This window comes from Hemitrygon akajei, unplaced genomic scaffold (genome assembly GCF_048418815.1).
Source record: "Hemitrygon akajei unplaced genomic scaffold, sHemAka1.3 Scf000058, whole genome shotgun sequence".
NCBI classification, from domain to species: Eukaryota; Metazoa; Chordata; class Chondrichthyes; order Myliobatiformes; family Dasyatidae; genus Hemitrygon; species Hemitrygon akajei.
This window is the reverse complement of record NW_027331944.1, coordinates 740,400-759,190: the sequence shown is the minus strand read 5'-3', so window position 1 is coordinate 759,190 and position 18,791 is coordinate 740,400. Positions and strand designations below refer to the sequence as shown.

The 18,791-nt window shown below is 44.8% G+C and overlaps 1 protein-coding gene and 1 long non-coding RNA gene across 2 annotated transcripts in view; one reads left to right on the top strand and one right to left on the bottom strand.

Annotated features, from left to right (window-relative positions):
• The window catches only part of LOC140721607 (NACHT, LRR and PYD domains-containing protein 3-like), a 20,602-nt gene extending 3,571 nt beyond the window's left edge, over window positions 1-17,031 (top strand). Inside the window, exons 3-5 of the mRNA XM_073036419.1 lie at window positions 5,174-5,345; window positions 5,452-5,517; window positions 15,290-17,031. Coding sequence (XP_072892520.1) covers window positions 5,174-5,345; window positions 5,452-5,517; window positions 15,290-17,031 — 1,980 coding nt within the window. The remainder of the gene's footprint in view (window positions 1-5,173; window positions 5,346-5,451; window positions 5,518-15,289) is intronic.
• Window positions 1-18,791, bottom strand: part of LOC140721640 (uncharacterized) — an 801,766-nt gene that overhangs the window by 105,444 nt on the left and 677,531 nt on the right. The gene's annotated exons all lie outside the window — the stretch shown is intronic.

Sequence of the window (18,791 nt, the reverse complement as noted above, 5' to 3'; positions counted from 1 at the left end):
GAGTTCCCAAACAATGTGTTGCTGACTTGTCATAGTCACAGCAAAGTACAGTGCAGAAACAGGCCTTTTGGCCTATCTATTCCATGCCAGACTACAGAATCTACTTATTCCCATTGACCTGCACCGGGCCATGGCGCTCTATACGCTCATTACGCAAGCATCTATTCAGAATTCTCTTAACCACTTGCACTACTTGCCCTGCTAGCTAGTTTCGCACTCTCACCACCCTCTGAGTAAACCGGTTTCACCTTTGTACCCTTTGAAATTTTCACCTTCCACCCTTTGGTGATAACCTCTTGTTGTAGTACCTCTTTACCTCAGTACAAAATGCCTGCTTGCATTTATCCTACCTATATCCCAATGTAATTGTGTACACTTCTATCAAATCTCCGCTCAGTCTTTCATGTTCCAATGAATAAAGTCCTAATCAGTTCACTCTTTTCTTATAACTTAGGTCTTCCAGTCCAGGTAACATCCTTGTAATGTTTTTTTTTCTGTACTCTTTCAAACATTTCCATCTGTCCTGCAGGTAGGTGTGCAGAACTGCACATAATATCCAAATTAGGCCTCTCCAACGTCTTATACAACATCATATCGTACACGATATTTTCAATTACCAAGGATAATGCGGTAAGAAACTTACTTTCAGAGCCTATCAACATTTGCTGCCACTTTCAATGGCTTATGTACCTGTATTCCCAGATCACTTTGTTCTACCGGTCGCTGTGTAAGATCTACCCTGATTGGTCCATCCAAAGTGCAACATCTTGCACCTGTCAGCATTAAATTGCATCGGCCCCTTTTAAACCCATTCTCCGGTTGGTCCAGACCTCACTGCAAGCTCTTGTAATCAACCTCTTTGTCAACTGCTCCTTCCCAATGTTTGAGTCATCAACAAATTTGCTGATGCTGTTAACCGTAATTTCATCCAGATCATTGATATAGATGACAAACAACAACAGGCACAGCACCGATCCCCATGACACTGCACGAGATACAGGCGCCAAACAGAAATGCAACAGTCTATAGTGACACTCCGGATTCTTTCCAAAAAGTTAGTGTCTAATCCAGTTTACTACTTTATCTTGAATGCTAAGCAACTGAATCTTCTAGACCGACCTCCTATACGGGACCTTGTCAAATACCGTGCTGAAGTCCATGTAGACAATATCCACAACGTTGCCTTCATCAACTTTCCTGGTAACTTCCTCGAAAAACTCTGAGATTGATTGGATGTGAAAGATCACGCACAAAGCTGATATCTTATGACCACAAACATCAATAGTTTGATCTAAAAGGGCAGAAGAAAGCACAAAACATAAAATAAATCTGGTGACTAGCTGATATCTCATGATCCCAAAAAAATCAACAGGTTGTCCTGAAAGGGAAGAAGATCAATAGGATTTCCTGAAAGGGAAGGGGCAAACAAAAAAAACAACTGCTAACTTGCTGAATATCTGACTAATGAGAGACAGGGTCACACCATTTCAGGTCACTCTCCTTGGAGCTCACAAACAGTGATTGTCTTGTTCTGGATCTCACCTATTCAGCCATGAGTGGTATTAGAAAATCAAGTGTGTTACACCCGTGAGTAACTCTGTTCTCGTTGGGATTCATTGGCGCTGTCTGTAATGAATCACACAGGCATTATCCAAAGGCAAGAGGTAATCTGTAAATATGATGCTGATCTATAAATTCATCATCTGGAGACATCTGCTTTACTGGTTAAATTTCTTTCACAACTGTAACTCCTCAGACCTGGTAGCAGTGAAACTGAGGGATTATTTTACAGTGCAGTGGGCCATCAGGGAATTATGCTGATTTATTTCATAATTGTTGTCCATTATTCCCTACTGATATCTGTTCTAGGAGATCAATCATTCAAATCCGGGACACAGAACATAGAATAGTACAGCACAGTACAGACCCTTCGGCCCACAATGTTGTGCTTACCCTTAAACGCTGCCTCTCTTATTTCTCAGAGCAATGTCCTAAGCCCATCCATATTCAGTTACCTTAATTCCATCATAGGTGTATGTTGCTTGAAGACTATTCAATGTTTAATTCATAATTCCTCAGTTAATCAGGAAACCCATGCCTGCATTCAGGAAGTCATTACCATTTTACGGTATGAGTGTCAGGCAGTAACCATCTCCATTATAAGACAGCCGCACTGACATTCCTTAATCTTCTTTTGTCTTTATACATCATGAGACCATAAGGCATCAGAGCACAATTGGCCATTAGGCCCATCGATTCTGCTCCGCCATTACATCATGGGTGATTTACTATCCCTCTCAACCCCATTCTCCTGCCTTCTCCCAGTGAACTTTGCTGACCAGACGAGTCAAGAAGATACCAACCTCTGTTTTAAATATACTCAATGACCTGGTCTCCGCAGCTGTCAGTTCCAATGGATTCTGCAGTTTCACTACTCCTAGGCTAAATAATATCCTCATTTCTGTTCCAAATGGACGTCCCTCTAATCTGAGGCTGTTCCGTCTGGTTCTAGACTCCCCCACGTAAAAACAACATCTCCACATCCTCTCAATGTCTTTCGATATTCCACAGGTTACAATTAGATTCCCCCCTCATCCTCTCACACTCCAGCTATTACAGGTGCATCCAGGATCCATTCCCGTCAAAATCTGGTTTAATATCACAGGTTCTGTTCGTTTAGATTCCTCTCTGGATTTTTCACAACGCCATCACATATTTTCTCTGATCAGGGGATCAAAATATGCGAGTGCGGTCTGGCCAGTGTTTGTTCTTATATTCTGATCCTCTCGAAATGAATGCTGGCATTGTATTTGCCTTTCCGAACAGACTCAAACTGCATGGAATCCTGCACCAGGTCTCCAGAGACTCTTTACAACTCTGATTTCTGAATTTTCTCCCAGATTCAAAAATAGTCTACGTCTTCATTATTTCTGCTAAAGTATATGGCCACGTACCTCACTATACTACATTCCAATTGCCACTGATGTGTCCATTTTTTCATAGGTCCATGTCCTCCCGCGAAATCTCTGCTTTCTCAACACTTACCCTCCCTCCCCATATCTTCGTAACGCCCACAATAATGGCCATAAAGCCTACAAATCATTGACATAACGGAAAAAGAAACTGTCCCAAAACCAACCACTGCATAACACCACTGGTCACCAACATTCGACCAGAGAAAGCCCTATTTGTTCCCACTCTGTGCTTCCTGGCAGTCAGACAAATCTGTCTGGAGAAAATCTTGGATCTTCTATCCATGCCAGTGTCTTTCTTGTCCTACTTTCGGCCCTTGTTAAACGGCGTCATGTGGGACACCTGGTCAAATGTCCTCGGGAAGTCCAAGTAAACAACTTGCACTGACTCTCTGTTGTCGACCCAGCATGCTGTTCTCTCAAAAAATTCCAACAGTTCTGTCAGGCAAGATTTCCTTCCATGGATGTTGGCCTTTTTCTTATCATGTGCGTCCAAATACCCCGAAACCTTATCCTCAATTATCGACTGCTGACATCTTCCCAAACGCTGATCAGACTAACTGGCCTACAGTTTAAAATGATCAGTCCTCCGGAACCATTCCAAAATCTACTGATTCTTGAGTGATCATTACTAATGTCTCCACAATCTGTTCAGCCTCCTCTTTCAGAAGCAATCGGGTGAGTTGATCTGGACTCATATATCTTCAGAACTTCCAGCTTACCAAGTGCCTTCTCCGCAATAATTGCAAACAGACTCACTTCTGCCACCTGACATCCTCAAATATCTGGCACGTTCTAGTGTTTTTACAGTGAGGACTGACGCAAAATGCCGACCAATACCTTCCGGCATTTCCTTGTCCCCTGACAGTACCTCTCCACTGTCATTTTCCAGTGGTCCAATATCCACTCTCCTCTCTTTCAATCTTCATATATCAGACGGACGTTTTGGTAAGCTATTTTACATCATTCTCTAGCCCACCTTCCTATTTCATATTTTCTCTATTTACGGTTTTTGAATTGCCTTCTGTTGATTTGTAAAAACATCCCAGTCCTCCAGCTTTCTACTATATTTTGTAATATTCTGTGCCCTCTCCTTTGCTTTTGTGCTGCTTTGACTACCTCGTCAGCCACAGTTGATCATCCTCCCTTTAGAATAATTCTTCATCTTTGTGATCATTTGTCCTTCACCTTCTGCATTTCTCCGAGAAACTTCAGCCTTTCCTGTTCTGCCATTGTCCCTGTTAGTGTCATTTTCGAATTTATTTTTGCCCAGCTCCTCTCTCATGTCGAGGTAATTCCTTTATTCTACTGTAGCACTGATACCTCTAACTTTACTTTCTCCCTTTCAACCTGCTGGCTGAATGTTGCTATTCTATGATCACTGCCTCTTAAGGGTTTATTTAGCTGAAGCTCCCTAATCAAATCTGGTGCAATACACAACACAGAATCCAGATCCGCCTTTCCTATAGTGGGCTCAACCATAGGTTTCTCTCAAAAGCCATCTCATAGGCATTCTATAAATTCCCTCACTTGGGATTCAGCACCGACCTGATTTTCCAAACTACCTGCATATTGAAACTCCCCGTGACAATTTTAGCATTGACCTTTTTCCATGCCTCTCCTCTCCCCCATTGTAATTTGTAGCCCACATCCTGGCTACTGTTAGCACGCCTGTATATAATTTCCATCAGGGTCATTTTACCACATCGTCTAATCCGACATCACCTCTTTCTCAGGACTTTTCATTTTTAATGACAGCAGTTTCGACCCAACACTTTCACCTACCTGCGTATCCTTTCGATTCAATATTTATCCTTGGATTTAAGTACCCAACTATAAACTTTTGTCAGCCACGATTCAGTGATGCCCGCCATCCATTTGTTTTTGCTCTCTCTCTCTCCCCCTCTTCCGTTCTTGTTGTCACATCTTGTTGATGTAATGCTGCACATTGACAGATCGAGGAAATTAATCACATTGCATCTACTGCAGGGTGTCAGTAAATCCTTATTCTTACACAATATTGATTTAGAATTTCCTTCAGTTACTGTTTCTCTGTTAATGACTGAACCCAGAGAGGATGAAGCAACAGCCCAGTGACTGCATCTGTTCTGAAGCTACTGGGGCCATGAACAGATACTTTCCTGCACATTCTCCATGTCTGTCTGTCTGCTCCACAATAAGTCCATTGTTTCCTTTTGTAGAAAGTCACTGAGCTGACAGAGAAGGGAAACCGGGCAGAGAGTTCCAGACTCTTCCTCAGTTTGGTGAATGGCAAAGGCTCCCGGGCCCGGAGGGCGATGTGGGAATCCTTTCTGATGTGGAGGACTGAGTTACCGAAGTTGGACAGAATACTGAGGGAAATACAGGAACTCGGTATGTTAAAAACACGCACTGAACACAAAGGCACATTGAGATAAACATTTTAGTTATTTTAATTATTTTAGCTCTGTTTCCATGGATTTTTTAAATATTTAAACAGGTCCTGATCCACAGGAATACATGAACATTGGCCAAGGTTTATCTGAATTACCCTCTCAGCTGATAGGTGAGTGATGAAATGCACAGTTCAAACCACATCTCAAGTGTTAGTCTGTGACTTGGCAAAACCTGGGAATCAAAATTCGCCATTAATTATTCGCTGATCTCTGGATTCAAGTAACAATTCAACGAATCTCTCTTTGCAGCCTGAATATTCTACAAAATATATTTTTCTATTAATCCATCTTTTGCTTCTGCTGAAGCCTTCATTCCAGGTCCTAACGCTCTGGGAATCCCCGCACACCCCAGGCAGGCTCCTGATACACTGTATGACCCCGTCCAGGTGACGTTTCTATCTTCAGATCTTTCATCTTCCAAGCCCCTTTTCCTTTGTAATAGCACTACACGCAATTCTGTTTGCTGATGTTCTTTACCTTTTGGAATTCTGCCAGTGACTTGCACAGAGTTTGTCTGGCATTTCCTTTTCACACGTTACTGCAACTACAACAGCAGTTTCTAGTGGTCCGATATCGACCCTCTCCCTTTTTTCACTCTTTATATATCTGGGAAAGAAAAAAAATATACTTTGGTCTCCTTTATTATATTATTGACCATTTCCTTGCATTTACTGCACATTTATGTACAAGTAGGAGCATCTATAACATAGTTGCCTCCGACATGACCTTAGTCACTAGACTCTAGACACTAGAATACTACAGCACAGTACAGGCTCTTCGGCCCCGGATGTTGTGTCGACCCATGTATTCCTTTAAAAAGAGTACTAAACCCACACTACCCCGTGACCCTCTATTCTTCTTTCATCCATGTGCCTGTCCAAGAGGTTCTTAAATACCCTTAATGTTTTAGCCACCACCACCATCCCTGGCAAGTTGTTCCAGGCACCCACAACCCTTTGTAAAAAACTTACCCCTGATGTCTCCGCTAAACTTCCCTCCCTTAACTTTGTACATATGCCCTCTAGTGTTTGCTATTGGTGCCCTGGGAAACAGGTTCTAGCAATCCAGCCTATCTATGCCTCTCATAATTTTTTAGACCTCTATCAAGTGTCCTCTCATCCTTCTACGCTCCAAAGAGAAAAGTCCCAGCTCTCCTAACCTTGCTTCACATGACTTGTTCTCCAAACCAGGCAACATCCTGGTAAATCTCCTCTGCACCCTCTCCATAGCTTCCACATCCTTCCTATAATGAGGTGACCGGAACTGAACACAATAATCTAAGTGCGGTCTCACCAGAGATTTGTAGATTTGCAACTTGGCCTCTCTACACTTGAACTCAATCCCCCTATTAATGAAGCCTAGCATCCCATAGCCCTTCTTAACTATCCTATCAACCCGTGCAGCGACCTTAAGGGATGTATGGATTTGAACCCCAAGGTCCCTCTGTTCATCCACACTCTTAAGAAATCAATGATTAAACTTGTACTCAGCATTCTGGTTTGTCCTTCCAAAATGCGTCACCTCACACTTATCCGGATTGAACCCCATCTGCCACTTTCCTGCCCAAATCTGCACCCTGTCTATATCCTCTTGTGACTTTCGACAACCTACAGCTCCATCCACAACTCCTCCAATCTTCACGTCATCCACAAATTTACTCACCCATTCTACATCCAGGTCATTTATAAGAATCACAAATAGCAGGGGTCCCAGGACAGATCCCTGCGGCACTCCACTAGTCACCGACCTCCAGGCAGAATACTTTCCTTCCACTACTCCCCTCTGCTTTCCTCCTGTAAGGCAATTATTTATTCAAACAGCCAAGGTTCCACTTATCCTGTGTCTCATGATTTTCTGGATGAGTCTCTCGTGAGGGACCTTGTCAAATGCCTTGCTAAAATCCATGTAGACCACATCTACTACCGTACCTTCATCAATTGCTTTTTGTTACCTCTTCAAAAAACTCAATTAGCCTCGTGAGGCACAACCTTCCCTTCACAAAGCCATGTTGACTCAGACAGTAAATTCCAGCCACCCAGAACTCTGTTAAAAAACTACCCACAATTGCTGTAAATTTACCCCATCTAACCTTAACCAAATGCCCTCTGGTATTAGACACCAGTCATATGTAAAAAAAAAGTAACAAACAAAATACAGGCTGTCGACCCAAACTCTTATCTCTCAAACTTGTACACCTCAAACAGGACATAGAGGGTAGTAATCTCCGGATTGCTGCCTGTGCCACGTGCCAGTGAGGGTAAGAGTGCGATGCTCTGGAAGATGAACACGTGGCTGAGAAACTGGTGTAGGGGACAGGGTTTCAGATTTCTACAACATCGGGACCTCTTCAGGGGCAGGTGGGACCTGTGCAAGAGAGACGGGTTACACCTGAACTACAAGGGGACCAATATACTTGCAGGGAGGTTTGCTAGTGTTATTGGGGAGGGTTTAAACTAGATGGGAACCAGAGTGCCAGAGTAGATAGTGGAACGGGGATAAAAATAAATGATGTTGGTAGTTCATGCAAAGTGACAAATAGCAAGATTGTGTGTGTTGGTAATAATCTTCTGAGGTGTGTATATTTCAAAGCGTGGAGTATTGTGGGAAAGGCAGATGAGCTGAGGGCCTGGATTGACACGTGGAATTATGACATCATAGCCATTACTGAAACTTGGCTACAGGAGGGGCAGGACTGGCAGCTCAGTGTTCCAGGGTTCCGATGTTTCAGACGTGATAGAGACAGAGGGATAAAGGGTGGGTGGTGGCTTTGCTTGTCAGGGAAAATATTGCAGCAGTGTTTCGGCAGGACAGATTAGATGGCTTGTCTACTGAGGCCATATGGGTGGAGCTGAGAAACAGGAAGGTATGACCACATTAATAGGGTTGTATTATGGACTACCCAATAGTCAGCGAGAATTGGAGGAGCAAATCTGCAGAGAGATAACAAACAACTGCAGGAGACAGAAATTTGTGATTGTAGAGGATTTTAATTTTCCACATATTAATTGGGACTCCCATACTGTTAAATGTCCAGATGGTTTTTAGTTTGTAAAATGTGTTCAGGAAAGTTTTCTAAATCAATGTATAGATGTACCAACTAGGGAGAATGCAATATTAGATCTCCTATTAGGAAATGAGTTAGGGCAGGTGACGGAAGTCTGTGTAGGGGAACACTTTCGTTCCAGTGATCATAACGTCATTAGTTTCAACTTGATCATGGATAAAGATAGATCTGGTCCTCGGGTTGACTTTCTAAACCTGAAAAGGTCCACGTTTGAAGAAATGAGAAGGGATCTATAAATTCGTAGATTGGGACAGGTTGTTCTCTGGCAAGGATGTGATTGGTAAGTGGGAGACCTTCAAAGGAGAAATTTTGAGAGTGCAGAGTTTGTATGTTCCTGTCAGGGTTAAAGGCAAAATGAATAAGAATAAGGAGCCTTGGCTATCGAGAGATATTGGAACTCTGATAAAGAAGAAGAGAGATGTATAACATGTATAGCAACAGGGAGGAAATAAGATGCTTGAGGAGTATAAAAAGAGTAAGAAAATACTTAAGAAAGAAATCAGGAGGGCTAAAAGAGGACATGAGGTTGCTTTGGCAGTCAGGGTGAACGATAATTTTAAGAACTTCTACAAGTATGTTAAGAGCAAAAGGATAATAACGGATATAATTGATCCTCTTGAAGATCAGAGTGGTCGGCTATGTATGGAACTAAAAGAAATTGGAGAGATATTAAATGGGTATTTTGCAACTGTATTTACTAAGGAAACTAGAATGGAGTCTATGGAAACAAGTAGGGAGATCATGGAACTTATACAGATTAAAGAGAAGGAGGTGCTTGCTGTCTTGAGGCAAATCAGAGTAGTTAAATCCCCAGGACCTGACAGTGTATTCCCTCGGACCTTGAAGGAGACCAATGTTGAAATTGCAGTGGCCCTGGCATAAATATTATGTCGATATCCACGGATCGGTTGCCAGAGGATTGGAGGATAGCTCATGTAGTTCTGTTGTTTAAAAATGGCTCAAAAAGTAAGCCGTGAAATTATAGGCCGGTAAGTTTGACATCGGTAGTACATAAATTATTGGAAGGAATACTAAGAGATAGGATCTCCAGGTATTTGGATAGACAGGGACTTATTAGAAAAAGTCAGTATGGCTTTGTGCATGGTAGATCATGTTTAACCAATCTATTAAGAGTTTATCGAGGAAGTTACCAGGAAAGTGGATGAAAGGAAGGCAGTGGATGTTGTATACATGGCCTTCAGTAAGGCCTTTGGCAAGGTCCCGCATGGGAGGTTGGTTAGGAAGATTCAGTCGCTAGATATACATGGAGAGGCAGTAAATTGGATTAGACATTGGCTCAATGGAAGAAGCCAGAGAGTGGTAGTGGAGGATTGCTACTCTGAGTGGAGGCCAGTGACTAGTGGTGTGCCACGGGGATCAGTGCTGGGTCCATTGTTATTTGTCATCTATCTCAATAATCTGGATGAGAATGTGGCAAATTGGATCAGCAAATTTGCTGATGATACAAAGATTGGAGGTGTAGTGGACAGTGAGGAAGGTTTTCAAAGCTTGCAGAGGGATTTGGACCAGTTGGGGGAATGGGCTGAAAAATGGCAGATAGAGTTTAATGCGGACAAATGTGAGGTATTGCACTTCGGAAGGTCAAACCAAGGTAGAACATACAAGGTAAATGTTAGGACACTGGGGAGGGCGGTAGAACAGAGGGATCTGGGAGTATAGATACATAATTCCCGAAAAGTGGCATCACAAGTAGATAGGGTCATAAAGAGAGCTTTTGGTACATTGGCCTTTATAAATCAAAGTACTGAGTATAAGAGTTGGAATGTAATGGTGAGGTTGTATAAGACATTGGTGAGACCGAATTTGGAGTATTGTATGCAGTTTTGATCACCTAATTGCAGGAAGCATATTAATAAGGTTGAAAGAGTGCAGAGAAGGTTTACAAAGGTGTTGCCGGGACTTGAGAAAAAAAACAGTGGTCATGGGTTAAGGGTGAAGGGGGAAAACATTAAAGGGAACATTGGGGGGGCTTCTTCACACAGAGAGTGGTGGGAGTGTGGAATGAGCTGCCAGATGAAGTGGTGAATGCGGGCTCCCTTTTGACATTTAAGAAAAACTTGGACAGGTATATGGATGAGAGGGGTAGGGAGGGATATGGGCCAGGTGCAGTTCAGTGGGACTAAGCAGAAAAATGGTTCAGCACAGCCAAGAAGGGCCAAAAGGCCTGTTTCTGTGCTGTAATGTTCTATGGTTCTATCTGAGGTGAAAGAGGTGCTGTTGTGCCTTTTTTCACCACACAATTGATGTGTACAGACCACGTGAGGTCCTCAGTGATGTGAATGCCGAGGAACTTAAAGCTGGTCACTGTCTCAACCCCAGATCCATTGATGTCAATAGGGGTTAGCCTATCTTCATTCCTCTTGTCTTTGCAACATTGCATCCAGCTTTTTTTGCGACACTGAGGGAGAAGTTGTTTTCTTGTCACCACTGTGTCTGGGGGGTGACTTCTTCTGTGCAGGCTGCCTCATTATTATTTGAGATTTGGCCAATAAATATAGTATCCTCAGCAAATTTAATTAGCAGATTGGAGCTGTGGGTAGCGACACTGTCATGCGCATACAGAGAGTAAAGGAGGGAGCTTAGGACACAGCCCTGAGGGGCTCCTGTGTTGAGGTTCAGAGGGGCAGAGGTGAGGGAGCCCACTCTTACCACTTGCTGGTGATCTGACAGGAAATCCAGGACCCAGCTGCACAAGGCAGGGTGAAGGCCGAGGTCTCTGAGCTTCTTGTCAAGCCTGGAGGGAATGATGGTATTGAATGCTGAACTGTAGTCTAATAACATCATTCTCACATAAGCATCCCTCTTCTTCAGATGTTTAAGGAGGTGTGCAGAGCAGTGGCTATTGTGTCATCTGTTGATCGGTTGTGTCAGTAGGTGAATTGTAGGGGGTCCAGTGTGGGTGGTAACAAGCTGCAGATGCAGTCCTTGACCAGCCTCTCAAAGCATTTGCTTATTATTAAGGTGAGTGCGACAGAACGCCAGACGTTCAGACATGTTGCCTTAGTCGCTTTAGGTACAGGAACAATGGTGGATGATTTGAAGCAGGAGGGAACTCTACACTAGGAGAGGGTGAGATTAAAAATATCCGTAAATACACCTGCCAGTTGTGCCGCGCGCATCCTGAGTACCCGCCCTGGGACGCCGTCCGGTCCCGCAGGCTTGCGACTGTCCACTCGTTGGAAACACCTGCGAACTTCAGCCTCAGAGATGACCAATGTGCAGGTCGCTTTGTCGGCTCTCCTCGGGGTCTCAGTGTTGGCGATATCGAACCGAGCGTAAAGAGACTTAGATCCTCTGGGAGACAGGCAGCGATGTTGGCAGCACCACTGCACTTAGCTCTGAAGTCTGCATTGGGGTGCAGAGCTTGCCATAAGCTGTGTGTGTTGTTGGTGGAGAGCTGTGCCTGAATACGATCTCTGTATTGTCGTTTCGCAGCCTGGATGACTTTGCACAGATCGGAGCTGAACTTCTTGAGCTCCTGCTGATCACCGGCAATGTAAGCAGTCGGTCACACGGCTAGTGCTGTTCACACGGAACTGTTGATACAAATTTTGTGGTTTGGGAAGTCCTGATCGATTTCTGAAGGAAATCATCTCCCCTCTGTGACAATAACACACAATGGGGGATGTTGTTATTACTCAGCTGTGATAATAACAGCCGGGAACTCTCTTGGCAGCCGGAAAGGTTTACACAGCAGCACCAGGTACTCCAGATCTGGGGAACAAAAGGGTTTGAGGGCATGGACATTCTGGGGTTCCACCAAGCATTAATGATCATGAAACATACCCTAAATCCTGTTCTCTTCCCAAATAGGTGTGTGTGTGTGTGTGTGTGTGTGTGTGTGTGTGTGTGTGTGTGTGTGTGTGTGTGTGTGTGTGTGTGTGTGTGTGTGTCTGTGAGGGGGGGGTGGTACTAGATGACAACACGATTGTTGGTGACGGTAGGGGCCAATTCTGGATCTGTGGACTCGGGAGCAGTTGGGACATAGGGACAGCTGGGACGCAGGCGCTTGGGTAGTTGGATCCTTCTTGCATCCCCTCTTCTTTCCAGCAGTCGCTCTTCTGGGTTCCTCAGAATTCCTGGCTTTTCCGTGGATCAGCGGCTGCCACCCGTTGACCTCCATATTTACCTGAGAGAGCCTCTGCTTAATTTGGTCCTTGTACCTCCTGCGCGGGGCACCACGATCTCTCTTGCCCTGAGAGAGTTCTCCATAGAGTACTGCTTTCGGTAACCTGGAGTTATCCATGCGAGACATGTGTCCTGTCAGACGGTGGATCTGGCTGAGCAGCAAAGTGGCTTCAGGGCCTGGAAGTTGAACTTATATAGCTGTGCATGTCTGTGTGATTATATGAAATATTAAACTAAATAAGTAGTGCAGAAATAGAAATTTAAAAAGAGATTAGTGAGGCAGTATCGATGGGTTCAATGTCCATTCGGAAACTGCATGGTAGAGGAGAAGTTGCTCCTGAATCGTTGAGTGTGCGCCTTACTCCGTTCCTCGTGAACCAGACGGTGATGCAGCCAGTTACAATGCTCTGCAAGTCACACCTGTAGAAATATTCGAGTGATGCTGGAAACTCCTGATGAAATATAGCCACTGTTGTGCCTTCTCTGTAGTTGCATCGATATATTGGGTCCAGGTTAGATACTTGGAGATATTGACAGCCAGGAATTTGAAATTGCTCACTCTTTCCACATCAGATCCCTCTGTGAGGACTGGTGTGTCGTGTTCCCTCATCTCGCCTTTTCTGAAATTCACAATTAGCTCTATTGACACACTGTCATAACGCAAGCAGGATTCAGCACTCCATACAAGCATATGCAAATCTGATAAGGGGTACACATCACTGAACGTAAATTAAAGCATAACCCATAAAAATGAAGAAACTATCATAATAGTAGAAACGTTAACCAATGGAAGTGTCTGACTCCCCACGGAGGACATCCACACGATCTGAGCCGATTAGATGTCGACAAGGAAGCGTCGAGCTCCTGTCTCAGAGTTGGATACCGATTCCCAGAAACAGAAGGGATCATTGTAGCAATACAGGACAAGGTTGTTGACACATGTAGTTATCAATAATACAGAATAAACGACTAATAGGTCCAAGACGATATATGCTGAAAATTATAAGAGAAACTACAACCAATCCGAATTTACAAGATCCTGCAGTAGTTCAACTGAATCTCATTACTTGCACAAGCACAATAAAATGGCGGACAACATTCACAAAAACATTGCTTAAACTACAACTGATGAAAACCACCATAATTTACTAAACGTACAAGCCTCTTCCACTTTTAGAGTTAGAGTCCTTCATATCATACTGCGTACGATCATTATTTCAGATAGGATAATACATGATCTGCGTTCGGATGTAATTTTACAGGATAAACAAGCAAAAGCAACTTTTTAAATATATATAGCCATTCCAAACACACATAACTTACAGAAATGAACTAGTAAAAAACAATACCAGAAATATGTTGAATTGAGAGGGCAAAATGAAAGACTATGGAACACGAACAGGGTATTATTTATCCCAATTGTAATATCAAGAACTGGTATCATCCTAAAGGCTTTACAGAATAGTATTAATAAATTAGGCCCACACGGCGATACTTGTGTAAATCATCGAAAACCCATAACACTATACACCACGAGAATAGTCTGAAATCTCCTGTCAATTGGGACACGAGTGTGCTTGGCTATGCCTGTACCTCAAGTTTTACCAGTTTAGGCTAAGCTGATGATGATGATGATGATGATGATGATGATGATAATGATAATAATAATAATAATAATAATAATAATAATAATAATAATAATAATAATAATAATAATAATAATAATAATAATAATAATGACTTAATTATAAAGCACCTTTCATATAGACGATGCCGTTCAAACCACATCACAACGGGATAAAGTGCAAACTAGAAAATGAAAGACAAAATGTGTCAGTCCTAATATACACCTCAGACTTCTGCACAGTACTGTAGTTTAAGGTGTTGATTTCTAGTTTAGGAACATAGTCTCAAAAAAACTCAACGCTGAACTCCCAATGATCCTTTGGCCTTCTACCTTATCGTCTGCCTGCACTGCATTTTCTCGGCAACTGAAACACTGTTTCCCTGAACTATTCTGTTCCATTTTTCCTTGGACAACCTCATTGCACCGATGTGATGTAATGATCTATTTGGATCGTATGCAGAAAAGTTTTCCATTTTACAGTGGGGCTGTCACAATAATAAACCAATTTACCGATTCATTGTCAATAATACAGCGCCCCTTGGTTGCTTAAGATTGTTATAACCGGGGGGGAGGGGGGTGACAGTGCGGATGAGCTGCCACGACCTATTAAATGCTCCCAGTGGCGAGTAGCCTCTGTCCAGCTCTTGGCCTTCACGTGCGGTTTAGCCACTAATCCCGGTGGAAGCGTTTCTTCCCACAGGAGAAGGGGCAGAGGTGGGTTACTGGTGCCTTACAACCAGTCGCTTTAGTTAAGATGTTAGTGGGGAGTGATGCTTGTTTAAGCTTCCTCAGAAAGTGCAATCGGGGAATGTTCACCTTCACAAATAACTAGAACTAGAACATGAGGATTGGACATTTTCAGGGACATCCATTGCTGTCAATTCCGTGTCTGTGAACAGAATTTTACTTTCTGTCCTAATATCCATGGAAGCATTGAATTTATTCATGTAATCTCAAACACTGAATGCTGAAATACCGTTATAAAGTTCTTTGTCAGATGAGTCATTTAATGTTTTGAATATGTTCTCTGTTCCCATGGAAGATGTTCAACAGAAACACAAGGAGACTTTGCGGGCACAAACTGAAACACTGAGAGTGAACACGATCCTGATGACGGAGAAGGTGAAGGTTTTCCAGCTGGTTGATCGATACGCTAAGCTCACGGTCATTTCTACTGTTCGGGATCGGAGACTGGTGGAACATGAGCTGCTGGCAAGAGGCAGAGACCATGAGGATTATAGAGAGAAACAACTCCGCAGACAGCTGGAAAAAATCCGTACTGATCAGTTATTCCAGAGCAGCTTTTCCCGGAGTAAATCCAAATCTGGGAGATCAGCAGCAGTGGCCGGAGTCCCGGGGATCGGGAAAACAACGATGGTACAAAAGATTGTTTATGACTGGGCCATGGGGAAAATATACCAACAGTTCCAGTTTGTCTTCAGTTTCAAATTCCGAGATTTAAACAGTATTAACTGTCGAATAAACCTGAAGGAACTGATTCTGGATCAGTATCCTTACTTTGGGGATTTCCTGAGAGAAGTCTGGAAGAACGCTGAGGGATTACTGTTTATATTCGATGGTTTAGATGAATTCAAACACAAAATCGATTTTGCGGACAGTCGGAGATATACAGAACCCAAGCACCAGTGCCCAGATCCCGAGTGGTGGTGTGAAGTGTCTGACATTGTGTACAGTTTAATCCAGGGCAAGCTGCTTCCAGGGTGTTCAGTGCTGGTGACCACCCGTCCCACTGCGTTACATTTATTGGAAAAGGCGCATATCAGTGTCTGGGCTGAAATCCTGGGATTTGTTGATGAGGAACGGAAGGAATATTTCATCAGACATTTTGAAGATCAGACGGTGGCGGAAGCTGTTTTCAATTACGTGAAGGAGAACGATATCCTGTACACCATGAGCTACAACCCCTCCTACTGCTGGATCCTCGCTCTGGCACTGGGCCCCTTCTTCACACAAAGAGTCAGGGACCCACAGCGAGTTCCCAAGACCATCACCCAACTGTACTCCTACTATATTTATAACATCCTGAAAAACCACGGCCGTGAGATTAAGAACCCCCGTGATGTGTTACTCAGGGTTGGTCAGATGGCCTTCAGAGGAGTGTCCGAGAAGAAGATTGTGTTTACAGATGGAGATTTGATCAAGTACAATCTTCAGCCTTCCCAGTTCCTGTCCGGGTTCCTGATGGAGCTTTTGGAGAGAGAGGATTCTGGCCGGAGCGTGGTGTACACATTCCCACACCTCACCATCCAAGAGTTTGTAGCTGCAGTCGCACAATTCCTGACTATACATCCCAGGGAAATCCTGAAATTCCTCACTGATGCCCACAGCACGACAGATGGGCGATTTGAGGTATTTCTCCGTTTTGTTGCTGGTCTCTCCTCCCCAATGACAGCTCGGGGCCTGGTGGAGTTTCTGGGCCCATTTCCGCATCAGACAACCTGCCGGGTGATTGACTGGGTGGAGGAGGAGGTTAAACGCCAGATTGGAAACACGAGGAGTAAAGCTGGTAAAAGGAGCCTCCTGAACACATTGCACTACCTGTTTGAGTCTCAGAATCATGGACTGGCTCAGGCCGCACTGGGATCTGTGGAAACACTTTCATTCCGTGGAATGACACTGACCCCGATTGACTGCGCGGTCCTGTCTCATGTAATCGGATTCTGTGATACAATAAAACACCTCAACCTGCAGGACTGCCACATTCAGTGTGAAGGAATCCGGCGGCTGGGACCCGGGCTGCACAAGTGCCAGGAGTTGACGTAACTCGATTTATCTCTCACTCTGAACTGTGAAACTGTTCAATTGTGTCATTTCAATGTGAAGGGATTTGGTTTAAACTGTGATAAATCAGATTGTGAAGAATTGTGACAAATGCCCAGGGGATCGGTCAGTCATTCCCCAAGGACGGGAGGGTTCTGTGGTTTCTTGTGAAGAGATGTTGGAGTCTTCATCAGATCAGTGAACAACGACCATGGGTTTAATGGTAGTAAATCACAGGAATGGCCGTGTTTCCTGCTGCCTGTGACACGTCCATTGACAATGTTCCTTCTCACTGTTACTGACACCCAGACCGACACTGACTGCAGCAGGTGGGTCAGAGATTCACAACCCCTTCCCGGTGAGGGACAAGAGACCGTCAGCAGACTGTCCCAGTGAGAAGAAAAGAAATACCGTTGTGAGATTGTCCTCCCTGTCCTTTCCTGTTTGTGACTTTGCTCACTACCAGATACACAGAGAGCGAGGCCGCATCTCCTCTGGGTCTCTGTTCAGACCCAACACAGGCGTACAAAAATTTTCTGCATCCTCTCGTCTTGTAGGATTATCGTTTATCTTTGGAATCCTTATGTGGGACATCTTATCCCAATCGCCCTACGATTATTAGGGATCTCATCCCCATCCTCATTCCTGCTGTCGGCTCTCTATTACCCTTTCCTCATCCTCCAGATGAAATGTCTTTTCCCCATCCCCCTTCCTGCGGGATCTTTCTTCCCCATCCCCCTTCCTCCTGTTGGATCTCTCTTCCCCATCCCCCTTCCTCCTGTGGGAACTCTCTTCCCCATCCCCCATCCTCCTGTGGGATCTCTGTTCCCCATCCCCCTTCCTCTTGTGGGATATATCTTCCCCATCCCCTTTCGTCCTGTGGGATCTCTCTTCTCCATCCCTTTCCTCCGGTGGGAACCCTCTTCCCCATCCCCCTTCCTCCTGCGGAATCTTTCTTCCCCATCCCCCTTCCTCCTGTGCGATCTCTGTTTCCCATCCCCCTTCCTCTTGTGGGATCTCTCTTCCCCATCCCCCTTCCTCCTGTTGGATCTCTCTTCCCCATCCCCCTTCCTCCTGTGGGAACACTCTTCCCCATCCCCCATCCACCTGTGGGATCTCTGTTCCCCATCCACCATCCTCCTGTGGGATCTCTCTCCACCATCTCCCTTCCTCCTGTGTGATCTCTCTTCCCCGTCCACCTTCCTCCTGTGGGATCTCTCTGCTCCGTCCCCCTTGCTCCTGAGGGATCTCTCTTCCCCGTCCCCCTTCCTCTTCTGGGATACCTCTTCCCCGTCCGCATTCCTCCTGTGGGTTCTCCCTCCCCCGTCCCCCTACCTCCTGTGGGATCTCTCTCCCACATCCCCCTTCCTCCTGTGGGAACTCTCGCCCCTCATCCCCCTGCCACCTGCGGGATCTCTCATCCCCATCACCCTTCGTCCTGTGGGCTCACCCTTCCCCAACCCCCTCCCTCCTGTGGGAACTCTCTTCCCCATCCCACTTCCTCGTATGGGATCTCTCTCGCCCATCCACTTCCTCCAGTGGGATCTCTCTTCCACATCCCCCTTCCCCCTGTGAGATCTCTCTCCCCCATTCCCCTTCCTCCTGTGGGACCTCTCTGCTCCATCCCCCTTCCTCCTGTGGGATCTCTCTCCCCCATCCCCCTCTCTCTTGTGGGATCACTCTTCCCCATCCCCCTTCCTCTTCTGGGATCTCTCTCCCCTATCCCCCATCCACCTGTGGGATCTCTGTTCCCCATCCCCCAT